Consider the following 21,270-nt stretch of genomic DNA (forward strand, 5'->3'; position numbering starts at 1 on the left):
TATTCCAATGTCTATATGTAGCACATCTTCCTTACCCATTCATCAGTTGATGGACATTTGAGCTCTTTCTATAGTTTAGCTATTGTTGATAATGCTGCTATATACATTGAGGTGTATGTACCTGTTTCAATCTGTATTTTTGTATCCTTTAAGTAAATACCTAGTAGTTCAATTACTGTATCATAGGATGGTTCTATTTTTTACTTTTTGAGAAACCTTCATATAGTTTTCCAGAGTGGCTGCCCCAGTTTGCATTCCTACCAATAGTGCAAGAGGGGTCCCATTTTCCACATCCTTGCCAACATCTGTTTTTTCCTGAGTTGTTAGTTTTAGATACTCTGACTGGTGTGAAGTATATCTCAGTGTGGTTTTGATTTGTATTTCCCTGATGATGAGTGATGTTGAGCATCTTTTCATGTGTCTGTTAGTTATCTGGATGTCTTCTTTGGAAAGTGTCTATTCATGTCTTCTATCCATTTCTTAACTGGATTATCTTTGTTTGATAAGTTCTTTATAGATTTTAGATACTAACCCTTTGTCAGACAGGTCATTTGCAAATATCTTTTCCCATTCTGTAGGTTACCTTTTAGTTTTGTTGATTGTTTCCTTTGCTATGCAGAAGTTTTTTTTATCTTGATGAAGTCCGAGAATAGTTCATGTTTGCTTTTGTCTCTGTTGCCTCTGGCGACGTGTCCATAAAAAATTGCTCCAGCTGAGGTCGGAAAGACTGCTGCTTGTGTTGTCCTCTAGAATTTTGATGGATTCCCGCATCACATTTAGGTCTTTCATCCATTTTGAATTTATTTTTGTGTATGGTGTAAGAAAGTGGTCCAGTTTCATTCTTAGGCATGTTGATGTTGAGTTTTCCCAGCACCATTTGTTGAAGACACCATCTTTTTTCCATTGTATATTCTTTCCTGCTCTGTTGAAGATTAGTTGACCTTATGGTTGTGGGTCCATTTCTGGGTTTTCTATTCTGTTCCATTGATCTATGTGTCTGTTTTTGTGCCAGTACCATACTGCCTTAATGACTACAGATTTGTAATACAGCTTGAAGTTAGGAATCATGATGCTTCCAGCTTTGGTTTTCTTTTTCAGGATTGCTTTGGGGTCTTTCAGGACTATATGGGGTCTTTCCTGGTTCCATACAGATTTTAGAATTGTTTGTTCTAGCTCTGTGAAGAATGCTGGTGGTATTTTTATAGGGATTGCATTGAATGTGTAAGTTGCTTTGGGTAATATAGACATTTTAACAATGTTTGTTCTTGTAATCCATGTGCATGGAATGTTTTTCCATTTCTTTGCATCCTCCTTAATTTCTTTCGTAAGCATTCTATAGTTTTCAGAATACAGATCTCTAACTCTTTGGTTAGGTTTATTCCTAGGTATCTTATGGTTTTTGGTGCAATTATAAATGGGATTGATTCCTTGATTTCTTTTTCTGCTGCTTCGTTATTGGTGTATACAAATGCAGTGGATTTCTGTATGTTGATTTTATAACCTGTGGCTATGCTGAATACATATATTAGTTCTAGCAATTTTTTGGTGGGGTCTTTCAGGTTTTCTGCAGAGAATATCATGTTATCTGCAAACAGTGTAAGTGTGACTTCTTCCTTACCAATTTAGATGCCTTTTATTTCATTTTGTTGTCTGATTGCTGAGGCTAAGACTTCCAGCACTATGTTAAATAGTAATGGTGAGAGTGGACATCCTTGTTTTGTTCCTGACTATATAGGAAAAGCTCTCAAGTTTTTCCCCTTTGAGGATGGTATTAGCTGTGGGTCTTTCATATATGGCTTTTATGATGTTGAGGTATGTTCCATCTATCCCTACTTTGTTGAGGGTTTTTATCAAGAATGGATGCTAGTTTTTCAAATGGGTTTTCTGCATCTCCTGAGAGGAGTATATGGTTCTTACCCTTTCTTGTATTAATGTGGTGTATCATGTTGATTGATGTGCAAACATTGAGCTGATAGTGAACCATGATCAAGTGGAATTTCTTTCTACTGTCCTACAAATCCCACTTGATCGTGGTGAATAATTCTTTTAATGTATTGTTGAATTTGACTTGCTAGTATCTTGTTGAGAATTTTTGTATCCAGGTTCATCAGGGATATTGGCCTGTAATTCTCCCTTTTAGTGGTGTCTTTGTCTTGTCTGGTATCAAGGTAATGCTGGCGTCGTGGAATGAGTTTGGAAGTTTTCCTTCCATGTCACTTTTTTGGAACACTTTGAGAAGAATTGGTATTAACTCTTCTATAAATACCAGGTAGAATTCACTTGTAAATCCATCTGGTCCTAGACTTTATTTTTTAGTAGTTTTTTGATTACCAATTCAATTTCATTACTTGTAATCATTCTATTCTGATAGTCTATTTCCATTTCTTCCAGATTGCCCAGTTCGTTGGCATATAATTTTTTATAATATTCTCTTATAATTGTATTTCTGTGATATTGGTTGTTATCTCTATTTCATTTGTGATTTTATTTATTTGGGTCCTTTCTCTTACTTTTGAGAAGTCTGGCTAGGGGTTTATTAATTTTATTAATTCTTTCTAAGAGCCAGCTATTAATTTTGTTGATCTGTTTTTTTGTTTGCTTCTATATTGTTTTTTCTGCTCTAATCTTTATTATTTCCCTTCTCCTACTGACTTTAGGCTTTATTTGCTGTTCCTTTTCTAGGTCTTTTAGGTTTAAGGTTAAGTTGTATATTTGAGACTTTTCTTGCTTCTTGAGGTAGACCTGTATTGCAATATACTTTTCTCTTAGGACTGCCTTTGCTGCATCCCAAAGGGTTTGGACTGTTGTGTTTTCATTTGCTTCCATCTATTTTTTATTTCTTCTCTAATTTCCTGGTTAGCCCATTCATTATTTAGTAGAATATTATTTAGCCTCCATGTATTTGTGATCTTTCCAAATTTTTTCTTGTGGTTGACTGCAAGTTTCATAGCGTCGTGGTCTGAAAATATGCATGGTATAATCTCAGTCTTTTTGTATTTGTTGAGGGCTGATCTTTGACTCAGTATGTGATCTCTTCTAGAGAGTGTCCCATGTGCACTTCAAAAGAATGTGTATTCTCTTGTTTTAGGATAACTGTTCCAAATATATCTGTTAAGTCCATTCGTCCAGTGTGTCATTCAAAGCCATAGTTTCCTTGTTGATTTTCTTCTGGATAATCTGTCCATTGTTGTAAATAGGATGTTAAAGTCCCCTACTATTATTGTATTATTACCAATGAGTTTCTTCATGTTTGTTATTAATTGACTTGTATATTTGGGTGCTCTCAAGTTGGGGGCATCAGTATTTATAATTTTTAGATCTTTTAAATACATAGACCCCTTAATTATGATATAATGCTCTTCTTCATCCCTTGTTACGGTCTTTGGTTTAAAATCTAGTTTGTCTGATATAAATATGGCTACTCCAGCTTTCTCTTGATGTCCATGAACATGATAGATGGTTCTCCATCCCTTCACTTTCAATCTAGAGGTGTCTTTAGGTTTAAATTGAGTCTCTTGTAGGCAGCATGTAGATGGGTCTTGTTTTTTGTTTTTTTTTTAATCCATTTTGATACACAGTATGTTTTGATTAGAGTATTTAGTGCATTTACATTCAATGATTTTTGAAAGATAGGAATTTATTGCCATTATGTTACCTATAAAGTTGGTGTTTCTGGTGATGTTCTCTGTTCCTTTCTAATCTTTGTTTCTTTGGTCTTTTGTTCCCCACTCAGAGAGTCCCCTTTAATATATCCTGCTGGGCTGGTTTAGTGGTCATGAACTTCTTTAGTTTTTGTTTGTCTAGAAAACTCTTTATCTCTCCTTCTATTCTGAATGACAGCCCTGCTGGATAAAGTATTCTTGGGTGCATATTTTTCCCATTCAGCATGTTGAATGTATCCTGCCATTCCCTCTCAATTACCAAGTTTCTGTGAACATATCTGCTGTGAATCTGATCTGTTTTCCCTTGTAGGTTAAGGACTTTTTTTCCTTTGCTGCTTTCAGGATTCTTTCCTTGTCTGTGTATTTTGTGAATTTGACTATGATATGTCTAGGTCATCACCCAGTTTTGGTTGAATTTAATGGGAGTTCTCTGTGCTTCTTGGATTTCGATGTCTGTGTCTTTACTCAGATTAGGGACATTTTCAGCTATAATTTTCTCAAACCTTTGTCCCTTTTTTGTCTCTCTTCATCTTCTGGGACTCGTGTGATGTAAATGTTACTATGTCTTAAGTCTCTGAGTTCCCTAAGTCTACCTTTGTGATTGAAACTTTTCTTTCCCTCTTCTTTTCATCTTCATTATTTTCCATAATTTTATCTTCTGTATCACTGATTTGTTTCTCTACTTCATCCATCCATCTTTGTTATGGCATCCATTCAGGCTTGCATCTAAGTTATAGTATTTTTAACTTAGGTCTGACTAGATTTTAGTTCCTTTACTTCTGCAGTAAGGGATCCTCTAGTGTCTTCCCTGCTTTTTTCAAGCCCAGCTAGTATTCTTACAGTTGTTGTTTTAAATTCTAGTTTAGACATCTTCTCTGTTTTTATTAAATCCCTGGTCATCACTTCTTCCTGTTCTTTCCTTTGAGGTGAATTCCTCTGTCTTGTCATTTTGGAGATGAAAGGGAAAAAAAAAAGGGGGAGCTAGATCCTGGGCATGTTTTTGTCTGTTTGTTAAGTGAAGCTTGATCCAAAATAATAATAATAACAATAACAATTATAGTAATAGTAAAATTTTAAAAATTGCTGTTTCTGTATCAAAAAAAAAAAAAACAAAACCCAAAACCCCGAAAGGAAGTTAAATCCTGTTTCCCTTAGAGTTGAAGCTTTGCATCACTCTGTGATCAGTAGACTTGGTGTGAGCAAGGGGTTTATGCTGGTCTTCTGGGGGTGTGGCCTGTTGAGCTGATTCTCAGGTGTACTTGCCCTAGTAGAAATGTACCTGCAGGGCAGTCAGGGCTTGGTGTATGTGGCTCCAGCCTCCACATGGTGGCACTGTTTAGCTCACTGAGCTGATGAGTGGGGTGAAAATGGCAATCTCCCCCTATTTCATCCCGGATGGGGGAGTTTGCGCCTTTCACTCTTCAGGAAGCACTCACAGAAGAGCAAACAATCATTCCTCCTCTGTCCCCAGCTTCTGCCATATCTCCACCTTTACGCTGCCTACCTCTGAGCTGTCCATGTAGCTATTTCATCTTTTAGACATCTGCAAGGCACAGACTCACTGACCCCCTGGGGTGGGGGGAGGATCTCACTGCACTGTAGCCCAGGGCTGGTTTGTCCCAGAAAATAGTCACGTGACCTCACAGTGGTTAGGAATTTTTGGGAAAGTGCAGCACAAGGCCGGTGCCAAAGTTTGCTGCCCTTAGCTAGTGTCCCCATTCCTATGTTAGTGAACAGGGCAGTTCAATGGCGCTGCCATGTCTTCTGCCCCCAGAGAGGCTGGGCCACCTCTCCCAAGTGCACTGCAAGCAGGGGAATTGTTTTGCCCCTTGCAACCCAGAGGATCCTCAGACCAATCTGCTGGCTCCTGGGTCTCCGCCCTCCTTCCCCACTGGAGCATATCGCTAAGTCCACCAGGCATGAACTGGATTCAGATTCTGGCTCTGCATAGCTAGATGTGTGACTGAGACTGTTTGCTTAACCCGAATCTGAGCTCAGTTTCCTCATCTGTAGTGTGGACGTGATAATGTGTTAAATAGGCATGAGAACTGGTAACAGAGCTTCTAATAACAGTGCTTTAAACAGAGTGGAGGGGCGACTGGGTGGCTCAGTTGGGTGAGCGTTGGTCAGGTCATGATCTCACTAATTGTGAGATTGTGCCCCTACCCCCCAATAAATAAATAAACAAGGTGGGAATTTATTTTCTCTCCCTCTTCATATAAGTGGAGCGTGGCAATTCAGGAATGGTATGGTAGCCCTACAGTGTTTTGTAGACCCAGATTCCTTCTCTTTCCATTCTTAGTTCATGAGTTTTGTCCTCAAGGTTACCTCATGATTCAAGATGCCTATTGGAATTCTACCCATTATGTCCATATCCCAGGTAGCAGGAAGGAGTAGGTGGAGAAGGTAAAGTGGGATTTCTTCCTTTAAAAAAACCTTTCTTGGGGCATCTGGGTGGCTCTGTCGGTTAAGTGTCCGACTTCAGCTCAGGTCATGATCTCATGGCTCGTGGGTTTGAGCCCTGTGTTGGACTCTGTGCTGACAGCTTGGAGCCTGGAGCCTGCTTCGGTTTCTGTGTCTCCCTCTCTCTCTGCCCTCTCTCTCTCTCTTGCAAATAAAAAAAATAAACATTAAAAACTTGATTTATAGGGGCGCCTGGGTGGCTCAGTTGGTTAAGTGTCCAACTTCAACTTAGGTCATAATCTCACAGTTCATGGGTTCAAGCCTTGCATTGGGTTCTGTGCTGACAGCTCAGAGCCTGGAGCCTGCTTCGGATTCTGTGTCTCCCTCTCTCCTTTCCCCTCCCCTGCTCATGCTCAAAAAATAAACATTAAGAAATTTTTTAAAAATTTAAAAAACCTTTCTTTATAAAATACAGTCATTTGGTGTAAATCTAATTGGCCATAACTTAGTCATGTCGTCATATCTAGCTTTAAGGGAAGCTAGGGAATATAGTCTTTTAGTAGAATGCCATAAGGAAAGAAGGGAACAGGGGCTGTTAGGTTGTCAACCTGGAGTGTCTGTCTCTAATGTCTTCTCTTGCAATTTCATGGGTTCCCAATGAATTGAAAAATTATTCAGGAGTCAGCAGGTGGAGACCAAAGTATCACCCTTGTAAAACTGACAACGCTGATGTTTGAGAAAGGGGCTTACATCTACAGTTAAGTGTATTTGCTAATATTGAACCCTAGAATTAAACAGACTTGCCCATCCAGTTATGAAGGTGCTAGACCAGGTAGAGCCTGCCTCTATTAAATTTGTGGCATGAAGGAACAAAGTCAATGTGTACCTCCTGCCAGCAGCTCTTTCTCAGCAGAAAGGGAGTCATGGGTGAGGAATAGAGAGGCTGGGAATGTTACTTATGTCATCAGAAATGGGGACATGTTACCCCCTCCCTCTTTCCTTCCTATAGTACTTTACCCTAAATGTTTAGCACAATGCTTGGCTTACAGAGTATGGTGATTATTATTATAATGATGATTTGAGCAATTTAAGTAGCTGCCATGATGTCTCATAATCTACACATTTAATCTTCCCACATGCATTGCTATTTGACACATAGATGGTTTTCTGTGCAGTGTTAGTTTTTACATTCACCACGAGATAAAATTGATAAATAATTTTAAAAGGCTTTATGGGTACATTTTAGAGTAATAGTTTTTAAACTTTTCGTGAGGTCACAGTTTCTTTTGCAAATGTAATGAAATTATATAATTATGTAATCAGATTATCATATTAAATATGATTTCTGGGAATACATGGATCCCAATTTATGGCAGATAAAATTTAAAGAACTACAGACACGTACATATTCCTGCAAATTGGTACCAATGATTGTTGAGTAAGTTAAGTATAATTAATTAACAGCAAGGTGATATGTGTTAAGGTCATGTGAAGCAGATAGACACATCTTTCAACTTCAACTGTGCCTGCCTGCATACTAGCTTTTTTACCTTCAGTCAGTTAATATTAACCTGAGTGTTACTGGTTGCTTTTTTTTTAAATCAGTAAAATGAAGGTGGAAATGGCTTCTGTATCCAAGGTTGAGAAGTGAATTAAATAATACATAAAAAGCTTTGCTTCTGGGCCAAAGTTCATTTGCTATTTTGTACTTGTTGCTGTTGTCTTTATAATCATTTGTGTTGTTGTTATTCTTTGCTTTTCTAACCTCATCCTGATTATCTTTTATGTTCCAGTGACTAAGTTATCTTAAATTTCATAACTTGGAGATAAAATTATTCTGAACAGCGGAAAGCTTGGCTCTTTAGATGTGCTTTTGTTAAAAAAGAAAAGCAAAAGTCTTCAAGAGTAATCTTCATGATCTTTGATCTCTCCATAATAAGACAGACCTTTTACTGCCTGCTTCTGGCTCATCAGGAAAAGATCTTTTGTATGCCCTTCAAAATTTCCCCTCTTCCCTTGCTTCCTCTCATGTCTCCTTCCTGGCCCAACAGAAAGAGAAAGATGTCAGTTTGATACCTCTGGCCTCTTCTGAAAACCTGGTAATGGTATTTATCCTGTCAGCGATTCCTGGGTACTTAGTGTTTTACATCTTGATCTGTCTTTATTATTTGAAGAAAAGTCCTTAACTTTCCCCATTTGTTTTTGATGAATAGCTTGGGCTATAGAAGTTTGGTCCCCACACTAAGAGCTACAGATCCCCTGCTGTTTTTATTGGTTGACTTTTGACACAGACTACTTCTGTTCAAGGAGCTCATTGTTAATAAGTTAGTGCCAGTTTATACCAGAACTTAACTTTTAAAGCATGTTTAAATAGACTTCTTAATGGGTTTTTTTGGTTGATGTTTAAAATTGTCTAGTGTTTTTTTTTCCCCTAATGACCCAAATAGCACATGCTTAATGTAAAAAAAAATTATTCCAAAAATATATAAATCATAAAAAAAAAATAAAGCTCTCTCATAGATCTGTTCCACCAAAGCAGTCCCTTTTAGTGTTTTTGTATGATTCTATCTACATCTTTATATATATATATATATATATATATATATATATATATATATATATATATGTAATGTATACCTATACATATATGTAGGTGTATATGCCTTTAAAATTTTTTTTGTTTTCCCCAAAATGCAATCCTTCTGTATATACTGTTTTGTAATCTGCCTTTTTACCTAACCTGTATATGTGTGTGATTATTTGAAATAGTTATATAGGATTTCATTGAATAGATATAACTAATTACCTATTGAGGTGGATATTTGAGTTTATAATTTTTTAGTAATTTAACCCCAGGATGGTAAACATTTTTTCTGCATCCATTTTTAAGTATTTGTGTTATTTTTGTTTTTTAATGTATTCTCAGAAGTTGAATTCATGGGTCAAAGGCTGTGTGCCTTACCAGCTCATTATGACAGTAACTTTTTCTAACCAAATTTGGATATTATCAGTCATTTTAATATTTTTTAATATGATAAGAAAACTAATGTCTATGTATTTTAATTTATATTTCTTTGATTATTAGAGATTAAAACATTTTCATGTTTTTTGGCTACTTGCTTTTTTTTCTGAGATTAATTTTGTGTTATATAGTCTTTGCTTCTCTTCCTAAGGTATATATATATTTTAAAAACAGAATTTTATTTCTTGCATTACATAATATATTTTCCTTTAAAACTACACTATTATTGTACAATATGTGCTGTAATATATGTTTATATATTATAAAGTTATAAATGATTTTGGTTTTGTTGGACTTAATTTCTTACTTAGCTAGTTATTTTCAAATATTGATATAGGAAATTAAGTAATTAACTAGTAAAAAAAAAAAAAACCAAGTTTTTTAGAGTAACTTTTTTGTGTAAAACAAATGAAGAGGACTGAAATTCTTAATGCTGTTTGCATGTTAAGGTACCTATTTTAGCTCAACTGTTTTTAATTTACTCACATCTGGTTCTTGACCATGTTCTAGATAAGAGATGCCTGTATGAATGTGTATCTGTATTTTTACTTGTTCTTCATTTTCATCATTGTTGAAATGAAATGGAAATTGTTGATTGAAGTACTCATTTGAGTGAACTGCGATCAGAAGATGTTTTGGATATAATCTTCCCATGTGATAAAGAACATGTTTTTATTTTATTGCTTTTAGAAGAAAAACAACAGTGAAGACATTATGTATTTATGCAGACTACAAATCTGATGAAAGCTATACTCCAAGCAAGATCTCGGTCAGAGTAGGAAATAATTTTCACAATCTTCAAGAAATTCGGGTATGTCTTTCACATTTTTAAAAATATGTTTTCCTGTAACTCTTGCTCTTTAGAGAATGGTTACATTTGACTTTAGATTAGACAGATTAAAATGTTAATATATAAATGGAAAATTATTAATATATAAGAAAACATTTTAAATTTTTTATATTTAAATTTTTTTTAATTCTGATTGTCATTTTAATTTTTTCCCAGTGTTTTATTATGGAAATTTTTAGACATACAGGAAAATTTAAAGAATTATATAGTGAATCCCAGTATACTCATCTCTTAAATTCTATCTATAATTGTTAATGTTCTGCTGTATTTGCATTATTATAATCTGTCCCATCAATTCATCTAATTTTTATATGCAATTCAAAATAAGTTGCAGATATTTGTACATGTCACCCCAAATACTTCAGCATGATATATGATAACTAGAGTTATGAATATTTGCTTCAGGTTCTTCTTTTAAGGTACAATGTATATATGTTTTGCACAATCTTAATTATGTATTATTTGGTGAGTTTTGACAAATGCAAACATACGTATAACCCCAACTTCTATTAAGATATAGAATATTTTCTTTACCCCATAAAATTCCCTCATATTCCTTCCCAGTCAATCTCCATCTCTATCCTACTCTCAGAGGTAAGTGTTGCTCTAATTTCATTCGTTCATTCATTCATTTTATAGATCAGTTTTGCCTGTTATATAGCATGTCCTATAAATGAAATCACAAAAGGTATAACTTTTTGTAAGGCTTCTTTCATTCAGCCTAATTTTTTGACATTTCATCCTTGTATTTGCATGTATCAGTACTTCATTCTTTTATATTCTGGAGTTATAGTCCATTGTTTGAATATAACCCAATTTATTTATGTACTATATAACTTTTTGAAGCTATTAAGATAATGCTTTTGTGACTTGAATGTTACTAGTCCCAACACGTTTACATTTCATGTACTTTGAATGAGTTTGAACTTTGTATTTATAAAGTTCTGGCCCTTTGCATTTTTTCCTTGTCAGGAAATCTTTGAGCTCAAATAATCACTAAAATCTTTTAAATTAGGTAGTTCTGAGAGATCTGGAAGCACCTGTGATGTTTGAAAGACTTCTGGCTAATTTGTGGCCTGGACTCTTATTTGACTTAGTGTTTATAAGATCTGCCTCTACATTTATATTTCTTCCCTGAGTTAGTAATAAAATACTTAATAAAAATCACATATATTTTCATTATTTACTCAATGAATGTGGTGTTGTTCTCTTGTGAAATTTGTTTATGTATTGACAAATAAGAATAAGTAAGAACATTTTCATCCACAGGTATTTTGGTTTTTTGTTTTGTTTTGTTTTTTCATCCTTCTTTGAGTTAAGTTTGTTGCTTTTTGAGATGGCCACCTGGTCTTATTAATGTTCATTTACTTTTTTTTTTAAATGTTTTTATTTATTTTTGAGAGAGAAAGAGACAGAATGCAAGCAGGGGAGGGGCAGAGAGAGAGGGAGACACAGAACCCAAAGCAGGCTCCATCCAGACTCCAAGCTGTCAACACAGAGCCTGACACGGGGCTCAATCTCATAAACTGTGAGATCATGACCTGAGCCGAAGTTAGACACTTAACCAACTGAGTCACCCAAGAGCCCCTAAACCAAAAGTATAAACCAGTATAAACAAAGTATAAACTTTGTTAGTTTCTTCATTCACCCCAGTGCTTTTTCGTTCAGAATATTTTAAATTCTTTTTATTATCGTAATTACATTGGACCTTTTGCTAGCCCTTCTTTTAGTCATATATGATATGTTTAATCAGTGTTCAAAGTACTTTAAAGATGCGAGATATGTACTTCTTATACTTAAACATTTTGTATTTATCACATGATTGGGTCACTCATATTTATAAGCCTTTTTGTATCATAGCTGGCTTGTTCTGTTTTAAAATTAAAGATTTGTCCCGTAAGTCCTCAGGCAGGTTGAAATATGTGACACACAAAATGTTTTCATCCAAAATGTGTGTGGCCTATATTTGAAATGTCCACTAGATGTCACTGTTGTCCTTTAATTGATGGTTTCTGTCTAGTTGTTAAGCCCTTAAGTAGTCTTAGTTGTAACTTATTTTTCTTTGAGTATATTTATTCAAAAATTCTTTCATGCATTTTGGGAAATGTACATCCTCATACATGATTTCTAGCTTTATGTATTAAATATATATATTGTATTCTGTTGTAAATTAGAGAAACTCAAATGATATTTGGACCATTGCAGATACTTTTAATCTAGTTTTGCTTCTATTCTATCATTTAAGTACTGAAACATTAGCCATATAGAATAAGGGCTCTTTTAGGTAGTCTCTTAATTTTATTCCAAGTGTGTTTATATTTCTGTGTAGTGACCACACAGCCTCATGAGGCCAGTAATACTAAATATTACCAGGTGATAATGTAAGTTGTTTTCCTGAAAAACTTAATGAACATACTGCTTTTCTGCCACAGTTCTCACTAAGGAACCATAATTTTTGTATTTTGCTTTAAAATATTAGTACCGCCTTTGCAGCTCATGATATAAAGTATACTTTATCTTTTAATTATATATCTTTACATGTGATTTACTTTATTTACCTGTTTTTCTAAGTTAAAGAAATAATCTATTATCACTTTGTTTTTTAAGGGAAGATAAGCAGATTATGATTTTATTTCCTACTCTATAGGATCTAAATTGTTATTTCTAAAAAACTCTTCCAACTCAGATGCTAAGACAAGTGATTAAAATGGTGTTAACTTTTATGAGGTTTTTAGAGCCATCGTTTCATTAGTTATAGGACTGATTTAACTGAGTGGAAAACCCAACTAAATCTTTTTATATTTTTCCATGGAGGCTTGCCCACGGGAGGGTGTAGTGTGTATTGGAGTGTTTAATAGGTTTTCCTTTTTTACTAGAAATTATGGATTTGTTTACTTGAAACACTCTAAAAACCTATTTTCTGTCATTTTATTATTGATTTGAAGTAGTAACTTTTACAAAAATGTAGTTCAGGGTAAGAAAAGCTAATGGCTACTCTATTTATCAAAAAATTATTCTTTTGCTATCATATGTTTTCCTTCATTTTAGTTACAAAGCATGCTGTTCTATCCTGATCTTTGTAACCTCTGTTGAAAAACCTCTACAAAGAGATCAGGCCTTTCCTTTACTAATCTTGAATGCATATTTCAATCTCTATACCTGAGGAGGGACTTAAAATGGAAATAAGGTTTAAATTTTCTGCTTAATGGTTACAAGATACTAAAACTAAGTTTGGCCAAATAGAACATTTTTGACGCCAAAGTTGAATTCATTTGTGCTGCTCATTCTACTTTTGTGTTTTTAAAATTGTCCATCCTTCAGAAATTGGGAACCAAAGACATAAGAACATTTATGAGATGTTTGTGATTTATTGCTTCCACACAAGACTACTTCTGTAAAGGAGTGAGGACTTAGCATTTCAGAGTCTTTATGGCATTATCTTCTCAAAACACTTCATCTCAGTTGTGTTAACTTTTATATAGGAAGTCATGTTCATCATGTTATTAAGGAAGTTATTCAAGAGAAGTTTTCAAATAAAGATACAGTTGCTTTTAAAATTTTTAAATCATTTGCATTTTAGCGTTATGTTTTGGTTTAATGCTGTTTTTTTTCCTTTGCTCTCAGAAGGAAAAATAAATAGCTGGAAATTTTTTGTCATTTAGAGCGAGAAACCAAAGAGCACTATGTCTTACATGTGACCATTTTAACTTTGTAGAAAGCATCTCCAGCTAAAATTCAAGAAAAATTAAAGTCTTTTTCAATTTGCTAACAAGTTATTTCTCTTTCTAAAAACTATTATGGAAATTTTTTTCTTAGGGGTGCTTGGGTGGCTCAGTCGGTTAAGTATCTGACTTTGGCTCATGTCATGATCTCACGGTTCATGAGTTTGAGCCCTGTGTCGGGCACCGTGCTGACAGCTCAGAGCCTGGAGCCTGCTTCTGATTCTGTGTCTCCCTCTCTCTCTGCTCCTCCCCTGCTTGGGCTCTGTCTCTCTCTCTCTCTCAAAAATAAATAAACATTAAAAAAATTGAAAAAAAATTTCTGTACTTAAATATGATACTAAACTGATTTATTAGACATAGAATGACAACTTTCAAAATTATTTTTTTAAATGAGTTACTCTGTGGTATTTATTTATTTAAATGTAATTTATTATCAAGTTAGCTAACATACAGTATATACAGTGTGCTCTTGGTTTCGGGAGTAGATTCCCATGACTCATCAGTTACATACAACACCCAGTGCTCATCCCAACAAGTGCCCTCCTCAATGCCCATCACCCATTTTCCCCTCCTCTCCGGCCCCCCACTGATCCTCAGTTTGCTCTCTGTATTTAAGAGTCTCTTGTGGTTTGCCTCCTCTATGTTTGAAACTGTTTTCAAAATTATTTCTATACAGTTTTGTAAAAAAACAACTTGTTAACTGAAGCAGATATTTTCAGCATATGTGAAAGTTGTCCTTTGATTCATTGTTAGCGTTTTGCTTCTAAAATTTGTGACCGCAAAAGGATAGAATATTAATGGAGTACAAGATTGAGCACTTAAGTGAATTTTAAGCCCTGTTTTTGTCTTCAGATAATAAAGCTGTTACCAAATGATTTTTTTTTTAAAGAAGAAGCTTGAAACAAGTCTTCGATGTTAAGAGAGCTGTAATGATATTTTTCTTTTCTTCCTTGTGGATGAGCCTTTTGGCTCTCTTCCGTGGGTCTTGAATCAGTAGCATGGCTATGGGAGTCCATATTTGGTACTTTGACAAAAGTGGTTAAAAAGTCAACTCTTCTGTTAACATAACATTTATGATTATAATTTGAGTTTTGTTAATGTGTGTGGTGGAGTAAGAAGATGCAGACAGAGTCTCTGGCTCTATCCATCGATCTTAAAATCTACTTATATTTACTTTCTGATGAGGGGCCTGTTTTAAACAACTTGATATAAAATGGAATGATTTAGGCAGTACTTATAAACATAAATTTGTTTGATAGGACAGTGTTTAATTGAGCCTTTGGAAAAATATTTTTACTGAAATTTAGCTAATTTAAAAGAAAATATTTTTAAAAATTAGTTTTTATAACTGACACTGGGACATCTCTGAAATGAGTATGGAATATTTTGTTGTGATACACATAATTTTTAGGCCAGAAATGTTATCCTTTTTTTTTCCTTCTCTAAAAGTAACACACAATTTAAAGAGCGTTATTCACGATTATATACATTACTTATTTCCAAAATGGAGTTGAGATGACTATGCATTTAGGATGTATTTCCTTTTGAATCTAAAATGTTACATAGTGGAATATTATATATATATATTTTAAGAGAGAAATATTCTTGTATCTCTTGTTTTTTGTTTGATCACAAACCTAGACTGTGTCAATGTAGAGATGTAATCTGGGATTCCTATTACAAGACAAATTCATACTGTATTTATTAGGTATTTATTTAGGGCCTGCTAAGTGCCAGGAACTGTATTAGGTACTGGGAATACAGTAAAGATAGTCACTGTTCCTGTCCGTATGCACCTCATAGTTTGGTGGAAAAGACAGGCAAGTAAATCTACAATTACAATATAGTCTAGTAAAGACATATGGTGCTGTGGAAATACAATGGAATATTAGGAGCAACCGTTTAAAAAGTTTTTCTAGGGGCGCCTGGGTGGCGCAGTCGGTTAAGCGTCCGACTTCAGCCAGGTCACGATCTCGCGGTCCGTGAGTTCGAGCCCCGCGTCGGGCTCTGGGCTGACGGCTCAGAACCTGGAGCCTGTTTCCGATTCTGTGTCTCCCTCTGTCTCTGCCCCTCCCCCGTTCATGCTCTGTCTCTCTCTGTCCCAAAAATAAATAAAAAGTTGAAAAAAAAAAAATGTAAAAAAAAAGTTTTTCTAGGGTGCCTGGGTAGCTCTGTCAGTCAGGCGTCCCGGCTCTGGATCTTAGTTCTGGTCATGATCTCACAGGTTCATGAGATTGAGCCCTCATCAGTGCAGAGCCTGCTTGGGCTTCTCTTTCTCCTCTCTCTGTCCCTCCTCTGTTCGTGCGCTCTCTTTCTCTCTCCCTTTCACCCTCTCTCTCTCTCTCTCTCTCTCAGAATAAATAAACTTTAAAAAGTTAAGAAAAAAGTTTTTCTAAAAGTGGTGATAGTTCAACTGAATCTTAAGGATCAACATAAAGCCCACTCAGGTGAGAATAAAGTGAGGCATTTTGAAAGGGGTACAGTGTACCTAAAAGTACAGAAGCAGGAAGGCATGGCATAATGGCAGAACTGCAAGAAATTTAGTACTTCTGGAAGCTGGGTAGTTATGAAGCAATGGCAAGAAAGACTGGAGAAGTACTTGTCATTCAACACATTTATTGTGATGGTAATGGTAATATGGCCTCTGCACATAAGGAGTGAATGTTCATGCGGGGAGTGATGTGTAGTTGTTACAGTGAGAATACGTAGGCAAAAATCAGGTTATGCTTACTTTCATAGACTTCTAGGGAGTTTGGACTTTAAATGAGGAGATATTGATAAAGTTTAATCGTGGGATGGCTGGGGCTGGAGCAACGTGAAGACCGGCTAGGTGGTATCCAGTTGAAAATTAGGAGGATTTAACCAAGGCCATGACAATTGGGTTCAAAAGAAAGGGGTGCATTTGAAGTAGATTCAAAAAGGCTTGTGACTGATTGTTACCTAGGGTGTACAGGGAGTATGTATGGGTAGGGGCTTCAAATAGGTAGAAGAGGGCAACTAGAATTCTTCTCATGTTTGGCAACTGGTGGATTTTTATCATTAATCAGCAATGGAATGCAGAGTTAAGGAACATCGAGGATGGTGAGAAAGGTTAAGCTAATGAGATTAGTTTTTGTCACTGACTTCTGGTATTTTTTTCTGACAGAGGGCTTTTCAAGGGGTAGCCAGATACATGGATCCAAACCTGAAGAAAGAAGTCTAGGTTAGAGGTGTAGACTTGAAAATTACCAACATGCAAGTAAGAAGCTTCGGTGCGAGTTCCGATTCATTCAGGGAGTGTGTGCAGTGGAAAAGAAGAGTGCCAGGGCTGGAACTGTGGAAATGCCAACACTCAAGGACTGGGGAGAAAAAAGATTATTCAGTGAGAAAAAGCTGAAAGGAACTGCCAGTGATGAGAAGAAAATTGAGAGACAATGTCACAGAAGCTGAGAATGGGCAGGAGTACCCACTTAGATAGGGAATGAAACCCTTCCTGCCTAAGCCTGTGTTGCATGTTTTCATAGGCAATTTATTTAATGCAATTCTGTAGTAAGCAGCTTCTGCAAGTAGTTTAGTTTAATCACTGTTTGGAGTAATAGTTTCTACATTTATAGATCTGAGACCAATGAAATTATTTAATACCAGGAATTCCAACTTTTCCTACTCTCATATTTGGACCAAGTAAGAAGATTCTGAAGGGGATTCTTGTTTTGTTTCGTAATGCTTTGAATTGGAAGGTTTTGTAGTGCTGATGCGTACTTAACTTTGAAGTTGATGAGGTTTCTTTTAAGAGCATTGTGCCCTAGAGTCGCCTTTTTCAAGTGCTCTTTTGCAGCACTTACGGAAGAACTGCACTGTTTCTTTTAGGCAGAGTGACAGTAGGAACAGCCAGGGACAAAGAAAACAAAAAACAAAATTAAAAACCCTTTATTTAACTATATAGCAGGGTACAATGCAATAAAAATATGCACTTTACTTACAAAAGTGAAAATGCCCATGGTTTTGGAGATACCGATTATCAACCCTTTTTATTTAAATAAGGAAAGCGTACTGAGTACGGCCAGCTGAACAGGGAAGGGGTGGGCACCTGGCTGAGAACTTAGCACAGTGTCGGAAACAGTAGGCGTTTAATAAAAAGTTGTCAAATGAGTATACCAGCAGTCAGTCCCTAGGCTTGCCACTGATCCCTGCTTGTGTAGTTTTCTTAAAAGAAGATTATCTGGGCAGATCTGATTCTTTCTCTCAAAAATTCAAAAAAATATTTTTTATAATTGTGATAAAAAACATGTAACTTAAAATTTACCATCTTAACACTTTTAAGTGTACAGTTCAGTAGTGTTAAGCAGATTCACATTGTTGCACAACACATATTCGGAATCACTTCATCTTGCAACACTGAAAATCTATATCCATGAAACAACTCCTCCTCATTTTCCCTCACCTCAACCCCTGATAACCACCATTCTACTTTCTTTTCCGATGAATTTGGTTACTCTTTTAATACCTCATATAAGTGGGCTCATAGTATTTATCCTTTTGTGACTGCCTTGTTTCACTGAGCACAGTGTCCTCAAGGTTCATCTGTGTTGTAGCATGTGACTGGATATCTTCCCTTTTTAAGGCTAAATAACATTCCACATTATGTTTATCGATTCATCTGTTGATGGACCTTCCACAAGAGGTGTGAATAATGCTATTATGAATATGAATGTGCAAACATAAATATCTCTTTGAGACCCTGCTTTCAGTTCTTTTGGGTGTATACCCAGAAGTGGGATTGTAGGATTGTATGGTAGTTTTATTTATTTTTTATTTAAAAAAGTTAGTTTTAAATGTTTATTTATTTTTGAGAGAGAGAGGGAGACCTAGAATCCAAAACAGGCTCCAGGCTCTGAGCTGTCAGCACAGAGCCCGACCTGGGGCTCAAACACACGAACCACGAGATGGTGACCTGAGCTGAAGTCAGACGCTTAACCCACTGAGCCACCCAGGCACCCCTGGTAGTTTTATTTTTATTTTTATTTTTTTTGCCTTTCTCAGAAATATGACTCACAAGAAACAGGCAAGTTAGCCAGACTTGATACAGTGAGATAGCGATATGGAGAGGGTGGTAAGGTGAAGGGCCATGTGCGTTTCAAGTTTCAAAGTTAGAAGGCTATAGACTCTAAGATAATGGGAGGAGGTAGGATGGTGTAGAACAAATAGAACGGATGCAGGCACAGAATCAGACTGACTAGGGGAGAGAAAAATAGAGCTGAATGAATGGCTGGTGCTCCCAGTGTTCTTCATTTACTGACCTCTCTGGTCCCTAGTTGTTTACTTTTTCCTGGATTCCTGGCTAACTTTTTAGTAAGCCCCCTTTCCCTGTAGAAACTTTTGAATGCATCTTTCTTTATTCTTGGCAACTAAGAATGGTCGTGATTAGAATAGAAAGATCTACAGCAGATTTTGCTGAAAACTGCATGCTGAAAAGTTTTGTCATAATTTTAAAGTATATCTTGAGGTCAGCCCATTCAGGACCTTCATTTTTTTTCTCAGCCTCTTATTTTATACATAGTGAATGAAGACTTAATCTCTAAAAATTAGAGGCAAGTAGCAGATTTTTAATGGATCAGTGTTGTGTTAGGAAGAGAAGAATCAGCATGTCAGTTTTGATGTAGATTGGATTGACCATCATAGTACTGTTTTTGAGTCCTCTCGTTCACTGTTACTTGGGTTTGTAACCTTTACTATTTATGAAAGCACTCTCAACATTTATGTCACTGGGCTAAGCAGTCACTACTCACTGTTTCATTTTGTCTCCAAAGCACAAGTGGTGATCAGATGTTATTATCCCTATATTCAAGTAAAGTTGAGACTTAAGTTAAAAGGACCTTTTGCTATGTGGCTCATTCTACATGTTAGAGCTGAAAGAAACTTCAGAGGTAGTGTATTTCATCAAAAGCTTAGATGCTACACAGGCAGGTAATGTAACAGCAAGGTTCCATGCCTTTATGCCAGGGGGGCAGTTTCTATTCAGTTTCAGCCTGTGTTGCCCCATGGGAGTGTAGGCCTGGTGTTGTCAGTCCTAACATTTTTTAAGAGAAATCTGGATATGAATGTGAAATTTCCCAACTTTTAAAATGTGGAAATTTCCCAATTTTTAAAATATGCTGGGCAAACAAGGTATGTCCACAGTCTGGATGTGGTGAAAGGACCACGAGTTAACAACTTCTAATAAAGTGCAATCCCACTGCGAGATGCAGAGTGAACTGCCTGATGTTATACGGCAAGGCAGTGGTATAGCTGGGAATCAACATGCAATACATATTCCTTCCATCTTTTGCTTAACATCACATTAGATTTTAAGTTACCAAAATATTTCTTTAAATTTTTTTCAGAAAAATTGAAGTGTGGAGCCAAGTAAATGAGTGACGGGATAGATTGACTATAGAATTTTGAAATGTATTTACTTTCTTGATATATTCTATTGAAAATTGGTTGATTCTGTAATGCTAATGCTTTTGGCATAAGCAGTTACAAATACTTGCTTTTCTTTTTGCTGGTTGCTTTTGCTTAATGATTTTATAAAAAGCTTTAAACAATGTAATTTGGAGGATAAGATTTCTAAGGAAAAAAGAAAAAAAAAACCATCTCCAAGCCTCTGAATAAAAGAGTGAGAGAGAATATTGGAGTGGAAACTATTGGAATCTAAGCCAATTGATTCTTTCTTCTCTGGCCATTTTATCTTCATAAGGCAGTTAAGAAAAATCATCATTCAAGGGTCTGTAGGCTTGAAGAGTGGGGTGGATAGTCTTCCCTCCTGTGTTTGCAATTTTTGGTGGTAGAAAACAGAAACAGTGGTTCAGTAATCTCAGCACCGTTTTCAGAACAAATTGTCTCGTTTGTAAATTAGCTTAGAAGGATAATTTTCTAGTTGAATAGTCCACAGCTAGCCTTGATCTTTGGTGCTTGACTAAGTAGGACAGAGGCACTAGGCAGAGGAGACCCTCCAGGAACTCTGATGAGAACAAGATCTAGAGTCAGACTAAGTGGTACCATAACTTTGAGGCAGTAGTAGGGAAATTGTCCAGATAATATGTAAGCTCAATTTTTATTGAGCCTCAGGTCTTTTTTTTTAATGTTCATTTATTTTTGGGAGACAGAGAGACAGAGTACAAGCAGGGGAGGGGCAGAGAGAGAGAGGGAGACACAGAATCCAAAACAGGCTCCAGACTCTGAGCTGTCAGCACAGAGCCCAATGTGGGGCTCGAACCCACAAAGCATGGGATTGTGACCTGGGCCGAAATCGGACACTTTACCAGCTGAGCCACCCAGATGCCCTGAGCCTGAGGTCTTTTATCTCATTCCAAGTTAATATGTTTTTACTAAGTAGCTGTGTAAATTTTCTGTTACTTTTATTTGATAATGAAGAATAAAAGTTCTTACTCTGGGTCTTATATATTCCATAGATTCCCATTCTTTGCCACCAAAAAAATTTCACATGGCAACAGATATTTTCGGGTTGAAAATACCTGGTATCAGCAGAATGAAAAGACAAGCTACAGGCTGGGAGAAAATATTTGCAAAAGACATCTGATAAAGGACTGTTATCCAAAATATACAAGATACTTTTAAAACTCAACAATAAGA

At 35.9% G+C, this 21,270-nt stretch overlaps 1 protein-coding gene across 3 annotated transcripts in view; it reads left to right on the forward strand.

Moving 5' to 3' along the window:
* Positions 1-21,270, forward strand: part of ANAPC10 (anaphase promoting complex subunit 10) — a 115,488-nt gene that overhangs the window by 47,524 nt on the left and 46,694 nt on the right. For 2 of the 3 annotated variants that reach the window (XM_025921716.2, XM_086704160.1), the window contains exon 4: positions 9,778-9,898. In XM_025921716.2, coding sequence (XP_025777501.1) covers positions 9,778-9,898 — 121 coding nt within the window. Of the gene's footprint in view, positions 1-9,777; positions 9,899-10,501; positions 10,532-21,270 lie in introns of all 3 variants that reach the window. The other variant, XM_086704159.1, reaches the window with a different exon arrangement.

Source organism: Puma concolor, chromosome B1, assembly GCF_028749965.1.
Source record: "Puma concolor isolate L17-30 chromosome B1, mPumCon1.1.hap2, whole genome shotgun sequence".
NCBI classification, from domain to species: Eukaryota; Metazoa; Chordata; class Mammalia; order Carnivora; family Felidae; genus Puma; species Puma concolor.